Source organism: Leptonotus elevatus, chromosome 19 (genome assembly GCF_054856555.1).
Source record: "Leptonotus elevatus isolate MCC_2025b chromosome 19, RoL_Lele_1.0, whole genome shotgun sequence".
In the NCBI taxonomy this organism is placed as follows: Eukaryota; Metazoa; Chordata; class Actinopteri; order Syngnathiformes; family Syngnathidae; genus Leptonotus; species Leptonotus elevatus.
The window spans coordinates 12,613,956-12,634,027 of NC_141257.1; the positions used below are offsets into that span (position 1 = coordinate 12,613,956).

The 20,072-nt window shown below is 39.2% G+C and overlaps 1 protein-coding gene across 1 annotated transcript in view; it reads left to right on the top strand.

Moving 5' to 3' along the window:
* The first annotated feature begins 2,326 nt into the window (after window positions 1-2,326).
* Window positions 2,327-20,072, top strand: part of angpt1 (angiopoietin 1) — a 49,662-nt gene continuing 31,916 nt past the window's right edge. Inside the window, exon 1 of the mRNA XM_086063375.1 lies at window positions 2,327-3,113. Coding sequence (XP_085919501.1) covers window positions 2,754-3,113 — 360 coding nt within the window. The 5' untranslated portion in view covers window positions 2,327-2,753. The remainder of the gene's footprint in view (window positions 3,114-20,072) is intronic.

Below are 20,072 nucleotides of genomic sequence, written 5' to 3' on the forward strand. Positions count from 1 at the left end.
CTCTCACACTAGGGCCATTTCTTCCGTACCGTACTGAAGCCTGATTGACCCCCCTTTTCTGTCCCCCTCTGGCCCGCACTCACATTACTCTAACCAAACCGTGCTCGGGCCCAGTTGCCTCCAAAATATACGCCATCACGTTAATTCACGCAAGAAGAAGACGTCATCATGGGGGACTGCCCTTCATCATCAGACCAACACTTTGCTGCTGCCATCTCTTTGCTAGGGACGCTCTGGTTGTTGTATGGTCAACAGTTCAGGTCGCTCGCTATATACGTCGCACGTACGTATGTGACGTCATGGATATGTTTCTCGAGGAGACTACTCACCGCGGCTGTGCGCATATGCGGCCAACCGTACCGTTCTCTGGCCCACCTCTCCCAATCGTGCTAAACTGGGGATCCAAACCGTACTCAGGCGCGGATCGATTGCGCTCACACTACCGGACTTTAGCAGCAAGCGTGCTTGGGCACGGTACAATGGCCCGAGTGTGAGTGCGCCCTAAGTCAGTAACTAGCATCAGGGCCCAATGAATGATACATCTTCATCTACCATTGGATAGAGACTAAAATAGAAATTGACATTCAGGGGTTGTACAAAAAGGGTCGACCGAAACAGAAATAAACATTACAGCGCAGTGAAAGAAAGTCAAATGAGGTAATAATAGACCAGACAGTTTTAATCTAAAACCTCAGCCAGATGCTTTTCGAGAAAACCCTTTAGGAATTTAAGATGATATATGATCTGTGTTTTCAAACTTGTGCTGGCCTCTTATTGTTGTGACAGACAAAAGTGGTGATGCGTACTTTTACTCAATCAATTCAGAGTTATCTGTTGGTTTCAATTATATCCATAAGAATCACTTAGGCTACATTCACACTGCAATTCATATTTTTTGTTAAATCCGATGTTTTTATGTACCGTTCACATTACAAAAACAAATGCGACATCTAATGTGAACGCAACGCGCCCATGTAGATCACACAGAGATGTGTAAGATGCAAGAGTGTACACAATATTAATTATACCATGACCACATCAAAATAGGAAACAAACACATGGAAATACTGGGAGTCCTCGAGTTACGACATTTCGACTTTACGACGCCCGTGCCTCATTTCCCACAGTAATCACGGCATTTTAAAGCTATTTATAGTTGTGTTGTTGATAACTCCAGCAACAGGTCACAGGTTTGAGCAGGTCTGTTCGCTGTCATGCGCGTCACATTTCCATGTTTAAAGATTCCAAGCTCCGCTTAGCGGTCCGTCAGCAATAAATGTTCGCGCGGAAACACAAAATGTTGGTTCCCGCAATTTCCGGGTGCCGTAAATATGTTTTTTTTTTAATTACTCTGTACAAAGTACTTTGACGTAAATTTCGACTTTAGCGGTGAAATCCGACTTAGGGGCTACGTCGCCAGCTTAGGAACAGAACTCGTTCTTAATTCGAGGACTACATTAATGTAATGGTCTCTGCCAATTAGATTTACAAACAAAGATGGACATTTACACTGTGTCGTCACCAGTCCGTCAGTAACGAAGGAAGGTTCATGGGTTTTCACTGGTGGACTGGCGATTAACGATAACTTGAAAAACTAACGGATAAGCGCAGACAGTACCAATTTTTGGCCGTCAAGCAAAGGCGAATGGCATTTTGGGGAGGAGAAGCAGGTGTGTAAAGTCGCACAAACGTTTTCCAGATGAATAAAACTGTGCTATTAATCTTGTAGTTTTTGTTGTTGTTGAAAATTCTTTATTAATTTAGGATAAACCCCTTGAGATTCAATCTTGTTTTGTGAAGGGATTACTGACTGTCCCAAAATAGCCGTCTCTAAATACAATTCAGCGATGAAGGGAACGCCATTAAAATAACGGTGATGGACTGAGATGACCTGGGACAACGATGGACTGATGTTGACGGAGAATTTATCGCTGGCAAACGATGGAAGTTCACTGTCGCGCCCACATCTGATTACTCGTTTGGTCAAAAGTAGGCATAACTAGAAGCTTACTAACTAGCAAACAATGTTTCTTCAAACATGGCTGATGCAACGCTTCTAGAGGAGCAGCGTCCTCAAATAGGAACAAATAATTATACCAAACAAACACGTTTATTTTTGTTTATGGTCAACACAGAGCCAAAAAGGCAGCTCAGCCACATAGCCTCCAGTACGAGCGCTTGTAAGCCGACCCTCAGTCTAAGCACATCCTCTGTGCTGGGGTCCCTTATTGCCAGGCACACACACAATACACACAAACTTGTACATGCACACACTCACATTCCTCCGCAGGCTCTACAAGGGGCAGGCTCAGAGTGTGCTGGAAGCTCGGAACTGTTCTTCAGTGAGAGTATCTCTCACTCCCTGCAGTCATTAAGCCAGAGAGCAGAAGGGGGAAAGCAGAAAGGTGACCAGGGGAGGTCCAACTGCACCATCCCAGATTACCCACCACCTATTTTAAAAGCGCTGAGTGACTGATGCACAGTTTGCTGCTGACTTTGGCTTACTTGGAAGAAGATCAAGATAACCAAGTTGTCAGCCTGCAAATGTGCAAAACTTAAAGGAGCTAAAGAAAAGCAGCATCTCAAGGACAACATTGGCTTTCAATGGTGGCCCTCCAATTTAAAGATGGACTTCATAGATTTGAAACCAACAACGTTCTTCACAGCCTCTTGATGCACATCCGAAGGAAACATCCAGCCAAAACACCCACGAAGCAAAAGAAGATAAAAGACTCCCATTGTTCACCGCTGATATGATGCTGTGCTACACTTTTGTGTATCACTTGCTGTCCTTGACAGCTATCGTCGTGATAGTGAGCTGCGGAGGAGGCGAGCAAAGGAGAGGGGCCGACAGCAGTACCGGCAGCAGCAACAACGGAGGAAGTGGCAGCAGACGATTCCACAAGATCCAGCATGGCCAGTGCACCTACACCTTCATCCTACCTGAAGGAGGGGCTGCTGGGGAGGGTTCCTGCCGGGAGGCAAAAGGAAGCCCGCAGTATAACGCCAATTCCCTCCAGAGAGATGCACCGCCACCTGATCCAGACTTTCCCAAACAGAAAATCCAGCAGCTTGAACACATTATGGAGAATTACACTCAGTGGCTACAGAAGGTAAGGAAGTGTTCAGGTTAAGGGTGAAACCTTGCATCACTGCTTGGCTTTGCACATGGAGGACTAAAATAGAATAGCAGTGTTGAGAAAGAAACTGCATCACATCTTTAACTAGCCTTGATGGATTTCGTTTGAAGTGGGCTTGCTGGAGAGTGTTTGTTGAGATGTTTGTGTTCCCGTGGGTGTGTGGTCTCTGCAGAGCGTCTGTTTGTGGCTTTGCCCAATTTCTTGTTTGGGTTTGTGGAATGAGACTCTCTGGTTTAGACTGAACGGTGTTTGCTGTTTTACTCCAGTTTTCAAGAGTGTTTTGTGCTACGGGGTCAGTTTTAGTGTGAAAAGTCAACGGGGAGGACCTATTGCACAATAGGGTCATTTTAAGAAATACCTTTGGTATAATCCTTTGCTAATTGTCGTAAAACATTTACTGTCATTGGATTTGTGGAATTCCGTGGAATTCTGAATACATTTTATTCTTTTATAACCTCTTCCGACTTATCTGTGCCGGCAACTTCAACACCACATGTCTTTTGTTTTTATTTTGTCAACAAGTGAATGATGAATTCAGTGGGTTTCACAGTCAGCCAGAGAGCAGAAGTAGTTATACGTCAGTCACCCTCTGTTCTCCAGTGGGTTGTCTCTTTAATGGCAGGAAGTAAGGGAGATCCCCAAGGGACACGCAGAGTTAGAAAAGACGAAGCATGAAAATGCTTCCTTTATTTATTTAAGACAAATATGTGTGCATATAACCCCCAAGATTGTCATTAGACTACAAAACAAATTCAATACATTATTTTAAAGTCTGCAATATTCAAGTTATTTCTTAAATAATTGAATGTTTTAATATTCCACATTTTCTATGCTTAAGAGTGGAGCCAAGAGCTTTGGTTTGCTAGTGACATACTTCAACTAGCAAAACAAGGTCTGTCTTGCTGGACTTGCGTCTTGCCAAGCTAATGTCATGCATATGACTTAGATTGGTCACTCATTGATGAAGCAGATTTGTCATCATCACAACATTGTCACATTTGAAGATGTCTAAAATAAACACACATGCTATTGTTAGCTAGCTGCTGTGCCTTAGCCTTGGCAACTGCGGTATCTTACTCCACGGCCTTGCTCTCCTCAATATCCTCTCGGGTAAGATGTTGCTCCCTTCTGTGGCAAACAATGTTACAATGTCAATTTTTTCAGCCGTACTAGTGTGGAGAAGCTAAAGCACCAATCAAATACATTGAAAATTGTCATTTTTAACAAAAGCACCAGTAAGACCCCAAAATAGTTAGCCGCTTAAAGCTAATGGTTTGTTTTATCTGTACGAAATAGTAATGTAACATGAAGCATGTGTAAATGTGCGCACCGATAAGACCTCATGGATTTGATAGATGACAAAGGAACCGAGGAATTCATCAACTTTGGTCTATTTGCTAGCAACCACAATGTTGTCGTAAAACTGCCTGAGCTACACGGCAGAGCGCCTGCTTTCCATTTTCTCTTGAAAATGTTTTTCACTCCTCACATTCGAGGAAATAAGTTACCACATGAGTGTTGGTCATAGTGTGTCATAGTGGGATGTTGGTTGAATTTGTAATCCGGGAGGTAGAGTGAGAGAGAGGTTAGTTAAGCTTCCCGCAGATGTGTTTGGAGAATCACCACAAATATGTATAAACTAAACTGATTGTGTTAAACGGGATATGAGGAACAAGGTTGATAGAAAACAGTGTTCCCTCGCTATAACGTGGTTCACTATTTTGGTGGTACCTATTTTATACAATTTATGAAGGTTTGAACATTGAGAATGTTTAAACAAGAGAGAAATGTGACAAAATGTAAATGCCTCGTTGAGAAAAGCGTATAAACTGTGTGGAGATGGGTTTTAGAGCCTTATAACATTTATAATAAATGTAAAACATAAAGCTAACTATTTCGCGGATTTCATTTATTGCTGGCATTTTTGGGAACCTAACCCCAGCGGAAAACGAGGGAACACTGTATCTTGAAATTTCAGATAACAATACCCATTACCCATACAGCAAATGGTAACCCGATTCAACATAAACTGTTGATAATGGTTTTCACCAGTTCTCGCTTTGACACATCAGTTTCCCAAATTCTGTGTGTTTATTCAAAAGCAGTCTGTGTGTCAAGAAAGGCCAGGGGTGAAATAACACCAGCTTTATCTTTGTGTGGTGGACCCCATTATTCCAAGATAGTATAAATGATACTATAAAAACAGAAAGGCGGTGTTTGGCGAATGACAGATTGACTAATGAGTCCTCATTAGAGGATAAGTCCTCAAATGTAAAAATGGAAGCATATGAGGACGTTTGCTACCACTGCTAATACAACCATAACTCTTCCCTGAGTAGATCCGTAAGAAAATCAATTGACAGTTTGGAATAGAATACCAACATTCTTCCGTAAAGATATTCCACAATAACTTTAACAAATGTTATTAAGAGGTCACCAATAGGCTTGGAAAGCGGGGTAGCTTTGTCAATTTTTTATTATTTCACCAAAATACAATGCATCAATTAAAAAAAAAAATCACGTTAATATCACTCAAATGGTCATTTGTGGTAAATGGACTGCAAGTGTATTAAATGTTCAGTCTGGGCGTGCGAGATTACCACACGACCGAAACAATAATGGCTGACCACAGTATTGCTACAGTGTTTATTTTTATACTCTCCATAAAACTTTTAAAGCCCATTGCTAAAAACTTTAGTCAGTTGCTGTCCTGTTTGTGTAGCCTTTGACAATTCAAAAACACTTCATAGGAGGGTACATGAGGATGCAGTTAACATTTTTTCATCAGACACAAGATTAAGGGCCCTGTCAGTCTATCTGACTTTAATCACCACAGTATTTTTACTGCTTGACTTGGAGAACACTTGCAATGATGTGGCTCGAACCAGCCCTGATGAAAGAGATGGGCAAAAGAGACTGTTCCAGATAGTTGCCTCGTGCCAGGGTTCTCGGCTCACTGCGTGGGGTAGGGGGAGAACGAGTGATGCAGCAAACAGCTGTTGCGGAAGCATTTCAAGTTCAATCTTCCCTTTCTCAATGCAGGGGAGAGTATATGATCCCTGATAACATTCCTGACCAGTCAAAAGGTGGCGTGTGTTTGTCCAAGGATTACTTTCCTTGCCTGCCCACCAGGGAAGAACCTCAGACAAACTTGGCTCTGATCTCTTAGAAGCAACTGGCGGCAGGAAACAAGCTGCTCCACGCTTTAAGCAGTAATAATAATAATAATAACTAATAATCATGTTGAAAATTGACAAATGAGAAGACATAGTGTGAACCATTTCCATTTATGGTACTTGTAGTTTATTCTTGTGCCTATATCCCACTGAGGGGCGAACATTTTGCGAAGCTAGCGAATGTTGATTTCTTGTCAGGGTTCATTCACGTTTGCATTGTTTGCTAAATGTTCAATATTTTCTTGTGATACGAAAAACTATTAAAACTCTTTGAGAACATTTTGTTCGCCCATCAGTGGTTTTACTATTAAATGGCCCATTGTGATGCTAAAACCAATTCCAAGTGTAATTTACAATGGATCAAGAGTTGTTTGTGTGCATTTGTTAGCCAACGGTATTATTTAGCAAATAGGACTCTCGGCTGACAGTTAACAAAAAATTAATGTTGGCTTCTTTTATTAATTCCAGAAGTTTTTATATTTCTTCGCCCCCCAAACATACCTTTATTGTACACCAACATATTTTTGTGACTACAATATTCACATGTGACTTAATATTTGGTTAAAATGTGCTACGTGGTATATGGTCCTGTCACCGTTTATTTTAATCCAGCACCTCCAAGCATAAAAACTTTTTGGGGCGAATGTGTGTATTTCTAGCGTTTTCATTCAGGTTTAATTAAGAAATTCTTGAAAATTTAAATACTAATAGGTGATTGAAAACCCACCTAGAAATAAGATCTAAAACCAGAGGTGGGAATTCCGTCATTGATGTAAGGTCTGTCAATGACTGACACCCATTTTGTTGCCGATTGCCGATTGACAGGAAACTTCGAAAAATTTACGAACTAAGAATTGCCAGAAGGGGTTTTTCAATCCATCAATAAATTTGGCAATCCATCAATGACGGGCACTCATTTTGCTGAGCAATCGACGAATGACGGATGATTACAATGCGGTTCTGCTTGAAATATTAACTGATTGGCGACGACGGAAGGGTTTGCGGACTGTTGACGATTGCCGAATGACGCAAGCTCAAAATTGATTGACGCACCCTCCTCTGTCTAAAACTATATCAATGGTTCATATGTATACTGATTTGAAAGTCATTTACCAATTTCTTGGGTTTTCTTTATGTGTAATTGTCAGCTAGATATAGTATAATATTATTTTTGGCTGTATTTTTAGAACTTTTTTGACAAGAAGAAGTTGCTAGTTCGATCACTAAGGCACTAAAGATATGGATCGCCACGAAAATATAATGTGATGATATTCACTCTCCAGTTGCTTATTTTATTAACAGTGTAAATTATTGCTTTGAATGCCTTCAGAAACAATAAAAACGAAAGCTAAGTGACCACTCAGTACACATTAAAATTACAGATGCTCACTCCGCTTCTAATATTTCACCGATAATGAAAATTTGGCAACGGTGGTCAATTAGCAAGCCAAACTTTTAGTCTCATGGTTCGGGAGTGAAAGTAATAGATCTTCTCAGTCAAAAGTAGCTCAGACCCGGATTTCTTGAGAAGGGCAGTCTGTGCCAAACTAAGCTGTTGCACAAAGAGAGGGGAGGGAAAGGGGAGGGGGGCAGCGTCTTATCCCTGTGAAATTCCCATCATTCTGCCTCTCAACGAGCACGATGCTCAGCATAAACAATGATTCAAAATTTACACTCAAACATGGACAGCAGCTTGTTTGTCTTCTATAGTGAGAGCTCATGCAACAAAGGGTGAATATGTTTCTTTACTTAATTCTGTCAGAGGGCCACACAGTACGGCTACAGAACCAAGAAGGAACCTTTCCAGATTAGGGACAACTTCCTCTACTGTAGTTTATTTTCAGTAAAGACGTGGGCCAAAAATAACAATTGGCTTATTCCGATAGACAAGGACGTTCTCAGAGGAATAAGAAGCTCTTCCTTCCTGACCCGACAAGCAACTCGTAGAAAGGACACCATGAAAATTACTGAAGCGCACTCTAATAACATTTTCTAGAAAGTACTGTAGGTTTTGGTGGCACTTGCGCAATGACTGGAAATGTTGAACACATTGAACTCACGCAACTTCAAAGGTCAATAAAGGTTGAGCTGAAACGATTGATTACGATGGTAGATATATGTGTGTTTGTGGAGACAGGAGTCATTTTGTAAAGCTGACAGTACGTCTAGGTATAGCTCAGTAAATCATCCGGCTCGCTGTCGACTTGACAGCATGGTTTACATTTTGCAGCTGTAAAGAAAGCATGGTGTTGGCTTTCTGTGTCTCAATATACAGAATCACTCTCTTGGGGGTACTCTTTATGGGATTTACTTTGTTTTAACTACAGGGTTGTACAGTACATATTCCTAAACGTGAACAGGATTTATATTATCTCTTGGCTTGGAGCTTGGCACCCAGTGAAAGTGAGAATTTGCTGTTCAATTATTGCTGTGTATTCACTTAGTGGTAACTTCCATTTTACTTTTTGGGGGGCTGTTTCCCAATGAAGTGCTGGTCAGAATGAAAAAATGCAGAGTCATCTTTGCTATCGTTGAGGTGATACAACAGGTCATGGGTAGTAGGGATGTCGCAATCACACTTTTTTGGACCTAATCCAAAGTAGTGTTGAAGGGCCAGACATGACTGATCATGATGCATGATGATGACAACTAAAACTAAAAGTGTACATTTAGTAAGATGGCACTTAGAAAAATATATGTATTTGTAGTTACAACTTACGAGTGTAGTATTTTATTGGGCAGATGCATGTTAAAACAGCATTTTAAAAGACTGATAGTTACTAATTTGGTCTACATGTCGGAACATTCCATATGCAAAAATACTGATCACTGTTTTACAAAATAAAAACAATTGTTTGCAAATGACGAGATTTAGATCATTTTAAAATAAACGAGATATTCAAATGATTAATGGAGTATCAAAATAATTGTGAATTAATTTGATAATTGACTAATTGTTGAGTCATCAAATAATCGTTGCACCGCTACACCAAATCGAACCAAATCCTAATTCTACTGAATCGAATCGTTCCATTCTAAAATCGAACCGTCCTTGTATTGGATCGAATCGTCTTACTTGGAGAGATCTACACCCCTAGTATTTACCTTTTAACATTCATGGTGGCTTCACAGATGTGAAAGTTACCCATGCCTGGGCACTAAAACACCACCATCACAGATGCTGGCTTTTGAACTTTGCACTGATTGCAGTCAAGATGGTCATTTTCCTCCTTGGTTTCTTTGTGGACTCGTCAGACCACAACACACTTTCCCACTTTGCGTCAGTCCATTTCCTGAGCCCACATGGCAATATCCTTTACACGATGATGCTGATTTTCAACCCAGTGTTGCCCGAGATCAACGATCAGGTGCAATCAATGTTGAATTTTGGGCTTGCCCTTATATGTCGAGATTTCAACAGATTCTCTGAATCTTTTGATGGTATTATGGATCGTAGATGATGAGTAAAAGGGTCAACATCAGGCTGTTTTCATTTAGAAAGATATTTGATCCTTAATGGTATGATTTAATACCGTCACATTGACAAACAATCCATGTTTCTGCAGGGAAGCCTTTAAAATACAACAGGAATGATTTTCAGTACGGTATTTTACTCTACCGTTGTGTTTATATACTTTCATTAAATGCCTGAAATGAGAACAAAAGGCTCTTTCAAAGATTGTCCATAATATTATTCTGGGCAGGCAAGTGGAAGTCATTTCATCCTGAGTGATAAGTTAGAGTCAAGAGAGTTGCCAAACGCTCAAGGTTCGTGGCTCTATCCGCCACTGCGACACCGCTGAGTGATTAGGAGCCAAATATGAGATAACGTATCTTAGATAGAGCAAAACATTACAGTCGATCTAAGCGCACAGTAAGAGACCAGTAAAGTGGTTTTATCAAAGCCTGCCGCAAATCACAACGAGGAACTTTTTCCATCACAGAACTGGCTGTATTTTTCTTTTGGAATGAAAACACAAGAGATGATAGTATTGCTGCTGTTTATTTGTTTTTCAGATTTGCAGTTTTTGTGTTGTTATTGCGTTTGGTTATTTTTAACATCAGGATGCCTCCACCATTTGAACTCAACAATGAAGTGTCAGTCCATTTTTACTTCCAGCAAAGGATAATATTGAGAAATTGTGCCTTTTATTGCTGATTCTGGCAAGGGGAGTGATTTATTAGACTCCAGTGTGTTTCTTAGTCATTGTTCTTGATTTCATGTTTTACATTTTACGGTAAGCAGCTTGATTCCGTTGTATCTAACACTCGCCATTTCAAGAGAAATTGGGAGAAAATTCCCCAATCCTCCTCACGTACTGCTCCTGAGCCTGAACCTCCCCACGGCGTCTCTTTAACTCTCCTCGACACATGTGCTCTGAGTAGATGTCTTCGTCTGTCAACACCGGACCACTTTCCAGAGGCTCCGTAGGAGAGAACCATTTTGCCTTCTTTTGGAGTTCATCCGGGTGGATTAAGGGTTGTTTTTACACAAAAGAATCACAATCAGATGGTTGAAAGAGGTGCTAAATTTTGAAAGAAAGGCTTGTTGGAGTCAGTTCAAGTTGTGTCAAATTGATGGCATGGCTCTCATAAAGATACAAAGCGAGACAGAGGGAGATATGGAGTGAGTGCATGATATTGGGTAGAAGATAAACTGTCTGGCTCCCCCACAGTGTGGACTGGATGGACTAGAAATGAGTAATGGGTGGCTCACTTGGTTTTGGTTGCAATCTCGCTTGGGTTTCTTAAAGCAACAATGAGATACAGTTGTTTCCTTTTTGCTCTTGGGCTCCCCCTAAAACTATGAAAAGTAGCATTAACACATTTGAAAACTTTACCTGGCAACCTATTCTAGAAAGGTAAGACCGTAGACGGCCATCAATATGTCAAATAAAAAAGCTGGCACAAAATATCTTCTAGCATGCCAGCATTATTGTGCCCTACAGAAGAAAGTAAGGTTCATAAGGGCATAGTGAACCAACAGAAACATTTGGGATGAACTAGACCAGGGGTCAGCAAACTTTATTGTCAAGAGAGCCATTTATAAAAACAAAACAAAAAACAGTGTGTTAGTGTTAGTCTAATGTACTGAAGGCTTAAGAGCTAATTAAAGCTACACCATAACAGAAAAGTATGCAGCATCCAATTCATTTTCTTTTACCTTTTGTCTTCAGTTTTTGAAATTTTTTCATACATACTTCATTTTTCATGCATTTTTAGACTTTTCTTCCTTTCTGTCAAATTTTGGACATTTTTGGCATTTTAATGAAGCTATTATGGTAATCGTATGCTTCCCTTCTTACTTTTTTGGAAATTTTATGGCAATTTTCTTAAACCTTTTTTGCTTTCCATTTACTGACATTTTTTTCAATTTTGTGGACATTTTATGATCATTTTCAAGATTTCTTCTTTTGTTGTTGGATATTTTATAGTTACTTGAACATTTTCTTGTCTGCCTTTTTAATATATATATATATATATATATATATATATAAAATCATAAATTTTCTGCTTTTCCTCTTCCTTTTTGGAACTTTTTTGGTCAGTTTTTTTTTTTACATTTTTAGGATTAAAAAAAAAGTTTTTCATCTACCTTTCATCTCTTTTTCTGACAATTAATTAATTTTTTAATTATTTATTTTCAAATAATTATCATTTAAAGAATATGTTATCTAAAAAATAAAAATGTTTAAAAAAAGTTCATTGTGAGTGTTTTAAAGTTCCTTTAACGCCACTAATTTTTTTAACACACGGCCCCTTACCTATACCTGTAGCCTGGGGGAATTCCAGTCACAACGCAGCAGACACGTCCGCATCACACATTTAATAATAATGCATATATTTGAGGAGACTGGGGTCAAGTTGTAAGTTACAATTTTAAAAATGTGCAGAATTTCACACGTTACTTCACGTTAAAGATTAAACAGCTCTTAATATAAATAAAATGTCCTCAACACACATATCACACTCGCTTTTAATTTTAACTCAATGTTATGAATTATTATGAAATTACTGTTTTAATGATGCAGCCATTTTTCTATGAGTTTAATTTCCCCCCTTTATGTTAACAAGAGTATGAAAATCTTATTGTACATTTGAAACAAAACAAAAAAAATCTGCGATTAATTGTGAGTTAACTATTGAAGTCATGCGATTAATTACGATAAAAAAATCGCCTGACACCCTTACAAAATACATTTCTACGTCTTTATATATCTTTTTTTAAGAGATCCACAGGGGGCCACAGGAGAAGGACTAAATAGCCACATGTGGCTCCCGAGCCGCAGGTTGCAAACCTCTAAACTAGGTCCTTGAGTACCCCTATCCAGCCTGCTTTCCATGTCTCTCCCATCCAACACACCTGAGGATCGTTATCAGACTTCATGCAGAGCTTGCTGATTAGCTAATCGTTTGAAACACCTGTGTTGGCTGTGGGAAATACGGAAAACCGGCTGGATAGGGGTACTTGAGGACCGCAATTGAGAACCACTGCTCTAACCGACCAGTGACCCTGGGAAGGATAAGCAAGACAAGATGGATGGATGGATGGGGTTCAGATTATATAGCAGATGGAGCCGCGAGGCCTATGCCACACTGATGATGTTCTAGAGTTGTTTGGGCATTGCAAAAACAGATCATCAATACACATTACTATAGAAAAAGAGAAACTGACTGATTCTGCATCTTTCCATGTTAATTATCACACCATTACAATGCTCCTTCTTTACAGTAGCCAACAGATTAAAAAGTGTTTTTCTTTCCCTGCCAGATAGTTTACAGGAATTTCCTCATAAATCCTTCACTGATCAAATGAGGTGAGCATTGCCTCTGGTCTTGTCTTTCACACCTGCAACACAAATGGCTTCTTGATGTTTATTTAACATGGCATGTCTGCAGCTCAGCCAGAAGGGAGCGTGTAATCCTTGTGTAAATCGTAGCGTGTGTGTGCGGATGATCCCATGTCACACTCCTGTCCATTTGAGCATATGTGGATTTGGAGGACTGTTTGACATACGTGAGCCTGTGTTTGGATGAATTAATCTTGAGCTTAAGTGACGGCCTGTTCAGCATCAAAAAGGATGCTCTTCTTAGTGTTATGGCAGTTACAAACTTGAAAGACAAACTTGTAAGAGGCTGTGACAATTTGCTATTAGCAAATAAATAAATGTGTATATATATATATATATATATATATATATATATATATATATATATATATATATAAAAAATTCTTCTTTTTTTTGCTACTAGCAGTAGTATATATATATATATATGTTAATGCCGAAAGAGGATGTTGTGGTGATGCAAGCAAAATAGACAAAAAACGCTGCAAGCAAGTGTCTGTTTGAATTAAACACCAAACATGTGAGTGAGTGTCCGCCTTGCTGCACCCTGGCGTGAGTACCGGCAACTTCATTGTGCACACCGGAGAAGAAGAGGGTCGCTTGGTAAACTATCTCAAAAAAGAGAGCACTGCCGAGTACTGCACTACAGGTGAGCCACTCTTTCTCCTGCAGGGCCTTCCTTTTTTTCTTTGATGAGAGACCCTCGAGCGCTTCCACTTTTTCACTTGCATTCTGGTGGCCGTGCTTAATACTTTAGCTAATTTTAGCACTATTGCTATCAATTGTTTTTAAACAAGTAAACACTTACCACTATCTCCGGGACCGGGTGACTACAGATCTGTACAGGACGGCGTGTGTGACTTTGCAGTCCGTTCCAAAAGCCGATTGGCTGGTGTGAATAATTTATTTATTTATTTTAAACAGTGGTGAATATGTGAATGCGCCAATTTTGAGTGTGCCGCACCGTGTCCCGCTCCAAATGCTCACCCCGGGTTTGGTGTTTAATGTACCATTCGCCAACATGTCTCTCATGTCTGGTGTGGACACATTTCAATTTATATTGTGCTTTGTTAAAATGCCCGTGCTAAATAGGCCTATATATACCGTGTGTGTATATATATATATATATATATATATATATATATGGTATATATACCAGATTTTATACTATATATATATATATATATATATATATATATATATATATATATATATATATATATATATATATATATATATATATATATATATATATATATATATATATATATACACACACATTTGCCACAGGAAACATAGCGAGCCACCAACGTGAATGCTGACTGCATTTGCATCAATCATTCGTTGAAGGTCAGACAGCTGCAAGTGTTTCAAATCCTGACGCTCGACAGCAACACAATAGTGGCCATGCTTGAGCTGCACATTATCGTTAACAGCGGCATCTATTATCCTCTTCTACTGGCATAGTTGAACCCCAGGTCACACTAAAGCAGTTCCATGTGGAGATTATAGTCAGGCTACTGCACCTCGTCTTCCCGTTCGTCGTGTCTGTTTAGTCTTGACTTGCGCATCATTGAGAGGAAATTCAGCCATAAGTGATGACGTAACCATAGTTACTGTATTTTAAATAAAATAAAACACATTCTGCTTGGACCATGGTTCTTCGTTAAGCAAGACAGAGTGGTCGAGTTGAAAATGCCTTAGTCTGGGCTCGATGTGATAACCCATGAGTCTGGTGAGCTCCAAAAAGCAGACATTGTAAGAGAGACATATTACAGAGGCAAGGGGAGAAAGTGAGAAAACGCTTAAGTTACAGCTCAATTTGGAGATATCTCCTTTTTGTGATTGTATGCAACGGCAAAGATGTTTCTATAAATCCTGGAAAGCTCGCTAAATAGGATCTTTGGATGAAAATTAAACACAAACTTGACAGCGTAGGAAACAGTCTTCGCTATTAAATGTCCATTCATTTTGATTAGAGGAGACACCCATCTTGATAGATAGCGTTGCAACACACATACACAGGCACTGCACTCGCGTGAAAGGAGCTAACCCCATGATTTTTCATGTGTGGACCAGCCAAATTAGGAAATGTCCACACATTAAAAGTGGGACGAAAGAACGACAAGAACACAATTCCAGAACCCGAGAACCAAGTTTCAAAGAATTTGCAAAGAGTTTGGGTCATGAATGTGTCCTTTTTGCATCTATTTCTACATTTCTGGGTAGAAGAATTTTATATTCAGATAAAATAGATAGATAGATAGATAGATAGATAGATAGATAGATAGATAGATAGATAGATAGATAGATAGAGTGTACACACAAAATGGATTGGGAAATATATTTGAAAATATGAAAATTGTATGCCGAAAAGTGAAAATAAGCACACCATCTGGTTGAGATAGCTTTAATGTTTGTATTTGTCTGAGGGCAACCGTCATTGTCTGTATTAAATGACACAAGACAGCCGTAATCAGGCACATTCCTGACCCAATGTGTCCCACAGGAAAGATTCCCATACGGCGTCACACATCTAAATCTTTCTCGATGAAGAAATTGGTCTAAGTTTGTTGTTGTTTGGTTTTAAATGCATTCCCATGTCTTGGGTTCATCCTCTCGTGTAGGATCATACAAAATATAGAGAGCTGGGCTGAAACCGGATAATATGGGAAAATATACTTGTGTGGAATATATCTAATTGTCAATGTTTATTTGAATTTATGTTTATGACTTGGCATATATAGAATTTTAGTCCATTTCAACTTGTTATTATTATTAATCCTGTTTAGACTGTGTACAGAAATTACCATATTACACGGAAAGATGAACCTTTTTTGCATTTTAACCTGGCCAATGGCAAAACAAATAATGTTCTTCCTTTTTGCTACTAGCCTCTTAGCTAACACAAAACTAATTTAGGTACTGTTTGTTGAGCTAAATTCATTACAGATAATTTATAGTTGACTGCGGATTCTACCAGTTGAGTGTTTGTTTTCCCGGATGGCAATTGGCCTATCTGCGTCAGAAGAGATGATAAGAAAAGATATAGACCACCCGGTTCTCTGCACGCTGCTGCTCCTACTACCTGTAAAGTCCATTTCAGGGTTTAAGCTATCAGTTTGAAGCTACAAATCTGTACACATAAAACCCACAGAGGACTTTTTCCCCCTTTTTATTTTTGTATTTATGCTGACCCTTTTTGACATGACTATGGGAAACAAAAACGTGGTTGAGTCAATGACTGGCATTTGGCCACTGGGGCAAAAGGTCACACAAGTCAACTGTGAGTTCAGACTAAGTTGTTACTCACCTAATCTTGACAGAGTTTAAGACGGAGAGCCTTAAAAATGGCTTTAAAAACAAACACCATGTAAGGCAGCTTCCAAAGGCATGTTCATAATTTGACCATATCGTGCCTAATACATGACTGAAGCGGTCTCCAATGCTCAATTTACACTGAGGGGAGTGTCAAATTTACATCGTGACAAGACAACAACCAAGTGATATGTGTCACATGTTTCACACTTAGTATTGAAGCATAACAAGTGTGGAATAAAGAACAAAAATGTTGTTTAATGGAGATCTGCGGCAGAAGATGTCGGCTTGATTTGTATCATAGGCCAAGGATGACGACAATTGCTGTGAGTGTGTCATCGGTATAACAGCAATATTTACATTATTTTAAAACAGCTTCAACAAACACTGGACAATTGAAAGACGGGGAGGTTTGGGAGGTGACACAAGAGTAATGTATCCGCTTTTCATTAGTCTTGCCAATGAAGTAAGGTAGGGAATTTCCAGAATCTGAAAAAGATGAAGCAGGAATGTCAACAAGAGAAGAATTTACTAATTGGTAGGGCGAGGAATTTCAGCTTGCAAACCTGTAATCTTAATAGACAGAAGCAGTAGACTCAGTCAGATAAAGAGCTGAGAGGAACCGTACAGTGTATAATCGGTTTGTTGAATGCGATGTTGCGTGACTGTTGAACTAATGGTCAACGTACCACATTATCCAGTCGCAGTGCAACCAGATGTTCTCGTTTGTTCATGTGTCTACTTATTAGGTCGTACACAAAGCAAATTTCATATGATTTATTTGGTAATTACTAACATAACTATGAGATTCATTTTTTTCCAAAAATCATTTCCAGTTTAATACATTTTGTAGAAACTTTATTTGTACGTACATTGTTGTTTACGTCGCAACACGTTCTCTGCGTAGTGACGTAAATGGCCACTCCCTCTCTGTCGAGCAATGCGAAACGGGTATAAAGAAAGCGAGGTAAGCCTCGTAGCGTTCCTAAAGAGAGCTATCCCGATCACATGGTGTTTCTTTAGGAATGCTACGAGGCTTACCTCGCTTTCTTTATACCTGTTTCGCATTGCTCAGCAGAGAGTGAGTGGCCATTCTACATCACTATGTACTGAACGTGTTGCAACGAAAACAGCAATAGTGGGGTTTCCATCCACACATTTGTATTCAAATTTTCAAATAATACAAAAATAAAACTGAATGGAAACACTAGAAATTTTAAAAAGGGCCCAAAATTGGTAAAAAAGTTTTTACACTTACCTTGGAGGGGGTGGATTTTGAAGCGTATCGAAAAAAGAAAAATGTGAATTTAGGCTATGAAAAGGCCGTATAACACGTCGCACATTTTGACCGGATATTACGTCACACGTACGTTTGTAGTCACAAAGCAATGGTGGACGATAAAGTAAGGTATGTTTGGGGAGGGACGATGAACCAGAAATCTTTTGGGAATTAATTAAAGAAGCAAATATTAATGCAATTTCAGATGGAAAACAGCAAAGAAACGCTATGTTTTATCAATAATTACAAAAGCAAACTCATCCGACATCATCGCACGACGCTGTCACTTCCTGTTTTTCTTCTTCTTTTAAATTACTGGTGGATCCCATCTTTATGGTGTATACCGCCACTTACAGCGGCGGAGTCCCCTCTGAATATTCGCAAAAGAAGAACAGCTGGAAACAGGCAAAAGTCGCATGTCCGTTTTGCGCATTTTCAGTAAATTTGCTTAAAAATTTCGATGGAAATCTGACTAATGGCGGCATACGTACAAATAAAGTTTCTCCAAAATGTATTCAGCTGGAAATTATTTTTGAAAAATGAATCTCATAGATATGTCAGTAACAACCAAATAAATCATATGGGGCAAACTTGTCATTAGAGTTGGGGTTCCTTCTAAACTATATGATTGCTAAATATCCACTTGGATAAACAAAATGTTGTGGTATTTATTTATTTGTTCTTTTCCAGGTTCATACTGTGCCCCCTTTAAAGTGTTTTTTTTTTACCTCCCCTTCATTATTTAATTATTTTTTTAGTTATTAATCTAATAAACTTGGGGCGCTGAAAGACAAACCGCCAGGCTTCCCATTTTGTCTCCCCCTATTGATCATTTTTTTCATGTTTCTTGGACAGGTTGTGACTGGAGGATCAATAAAGTAATCTAGATCTGAATTTTACAATCAGAGTAAAGGAATGTGTTCTTCTGGCCAGTGCTTAGTGATACAAAAAAGGGTGCTGATTTGAGTCTAGGTGATGGAGGGTCCATTTCAAAATTTTTTGAATGGTTTCTTGCCGAAGCGATACGTCCCAGAAGATGGGTCACTCCAAAGTAACACCATCATCATTCCAAACACATCCATAAGCAGAGATGTAACAGATCCCTAGTAGTAAGTGTTTTATACAACCCAGGTCTACCATTTTCCATCTCTCAGCACCACCACAGCCGCTGTTTAGAAAAAGATCAAGATCCCCTTTTGAAATGGACGTTGCTCTAAAAGGGAAACGTCAGCGAAGTGGTAAACATTCACAGTAATCTGTAACAATGATAGCAGGGAGTCGTATCTTGAGAGATGATCCTGTTCTTGGCTCCCAAGTGAAAGCAATTTAGCAGTTCAGTCGTGATAATGTACAGCATGTGTATGGGGAAGCTCACACGTCCTTTTTGTCTGCGATGTTCTACTTGAAACTGTGCACACATTACAGTACATTCAGTAACCTAAACACTTGTCCTCTTGCAATGATGTACAGCCCCTTTGCTCTTAAAATCTGACTGATCTGGATCTTGACATATACTTTTATGTGACACACATTGTTATTTATGTCATGGATGACCCGAAGCAGTTGTGTTTTTGAAGTTACCAGCCAATTGTTCCTCGTAAAATGTCTGAATAGAATATAGTTTATGTGGATAAAGCTGTATTGACATGGAACATTTAGACTGGTAATGAAATGGTACAGTCTGGTTTCTGGCTGTCAAGTTGTATCATTAGTGAAGTCACATACTTTAAATCCACATGTAACTTGTATGATCCAATCACATTCGGCATAATAAGACCTCGGTGTAAAGGTAACATAAGCATGTCTTTTGAAGTGATTTTTGGAAAAGCTGCCTCAAAATTTAGCAGTTTCTAAATACAGAGCGTTGTGTTATTACACCTTCTGGAATGTCTCTTCTAAGTCTACTTTGTTATTGAAACACCAAATGTATTTCTATTCTCAAGCAAGTCGTGTTTTATTTGAATTCCTTTCTTGCAACCTTCAACCACAGAAGGGAATGCAGACATATGTTCTACTTAAAGCATGAAAGTAGGTCTATGTAAGATGCATTAAAACACACACTTGCTTTAATAGGTTGTTCTTAGGTATCTTGGAAACCGCATTAAGCAGACTGGTGTAATCAATTTTACCTCACCAAAAGACATTAAAAAATCGCAAAATCGCATCATTTGTGATACGTCGTGACAATCTCTGCATTCAGCAGGTATCTCCCACCGATGTTACTGACTCAATGACTAAGTTTACAAGGAAGCAGTAACCCTTTTAAAACGTTTTGTAAGGTCATGTAAACACTCTCAATAACCCGAATATG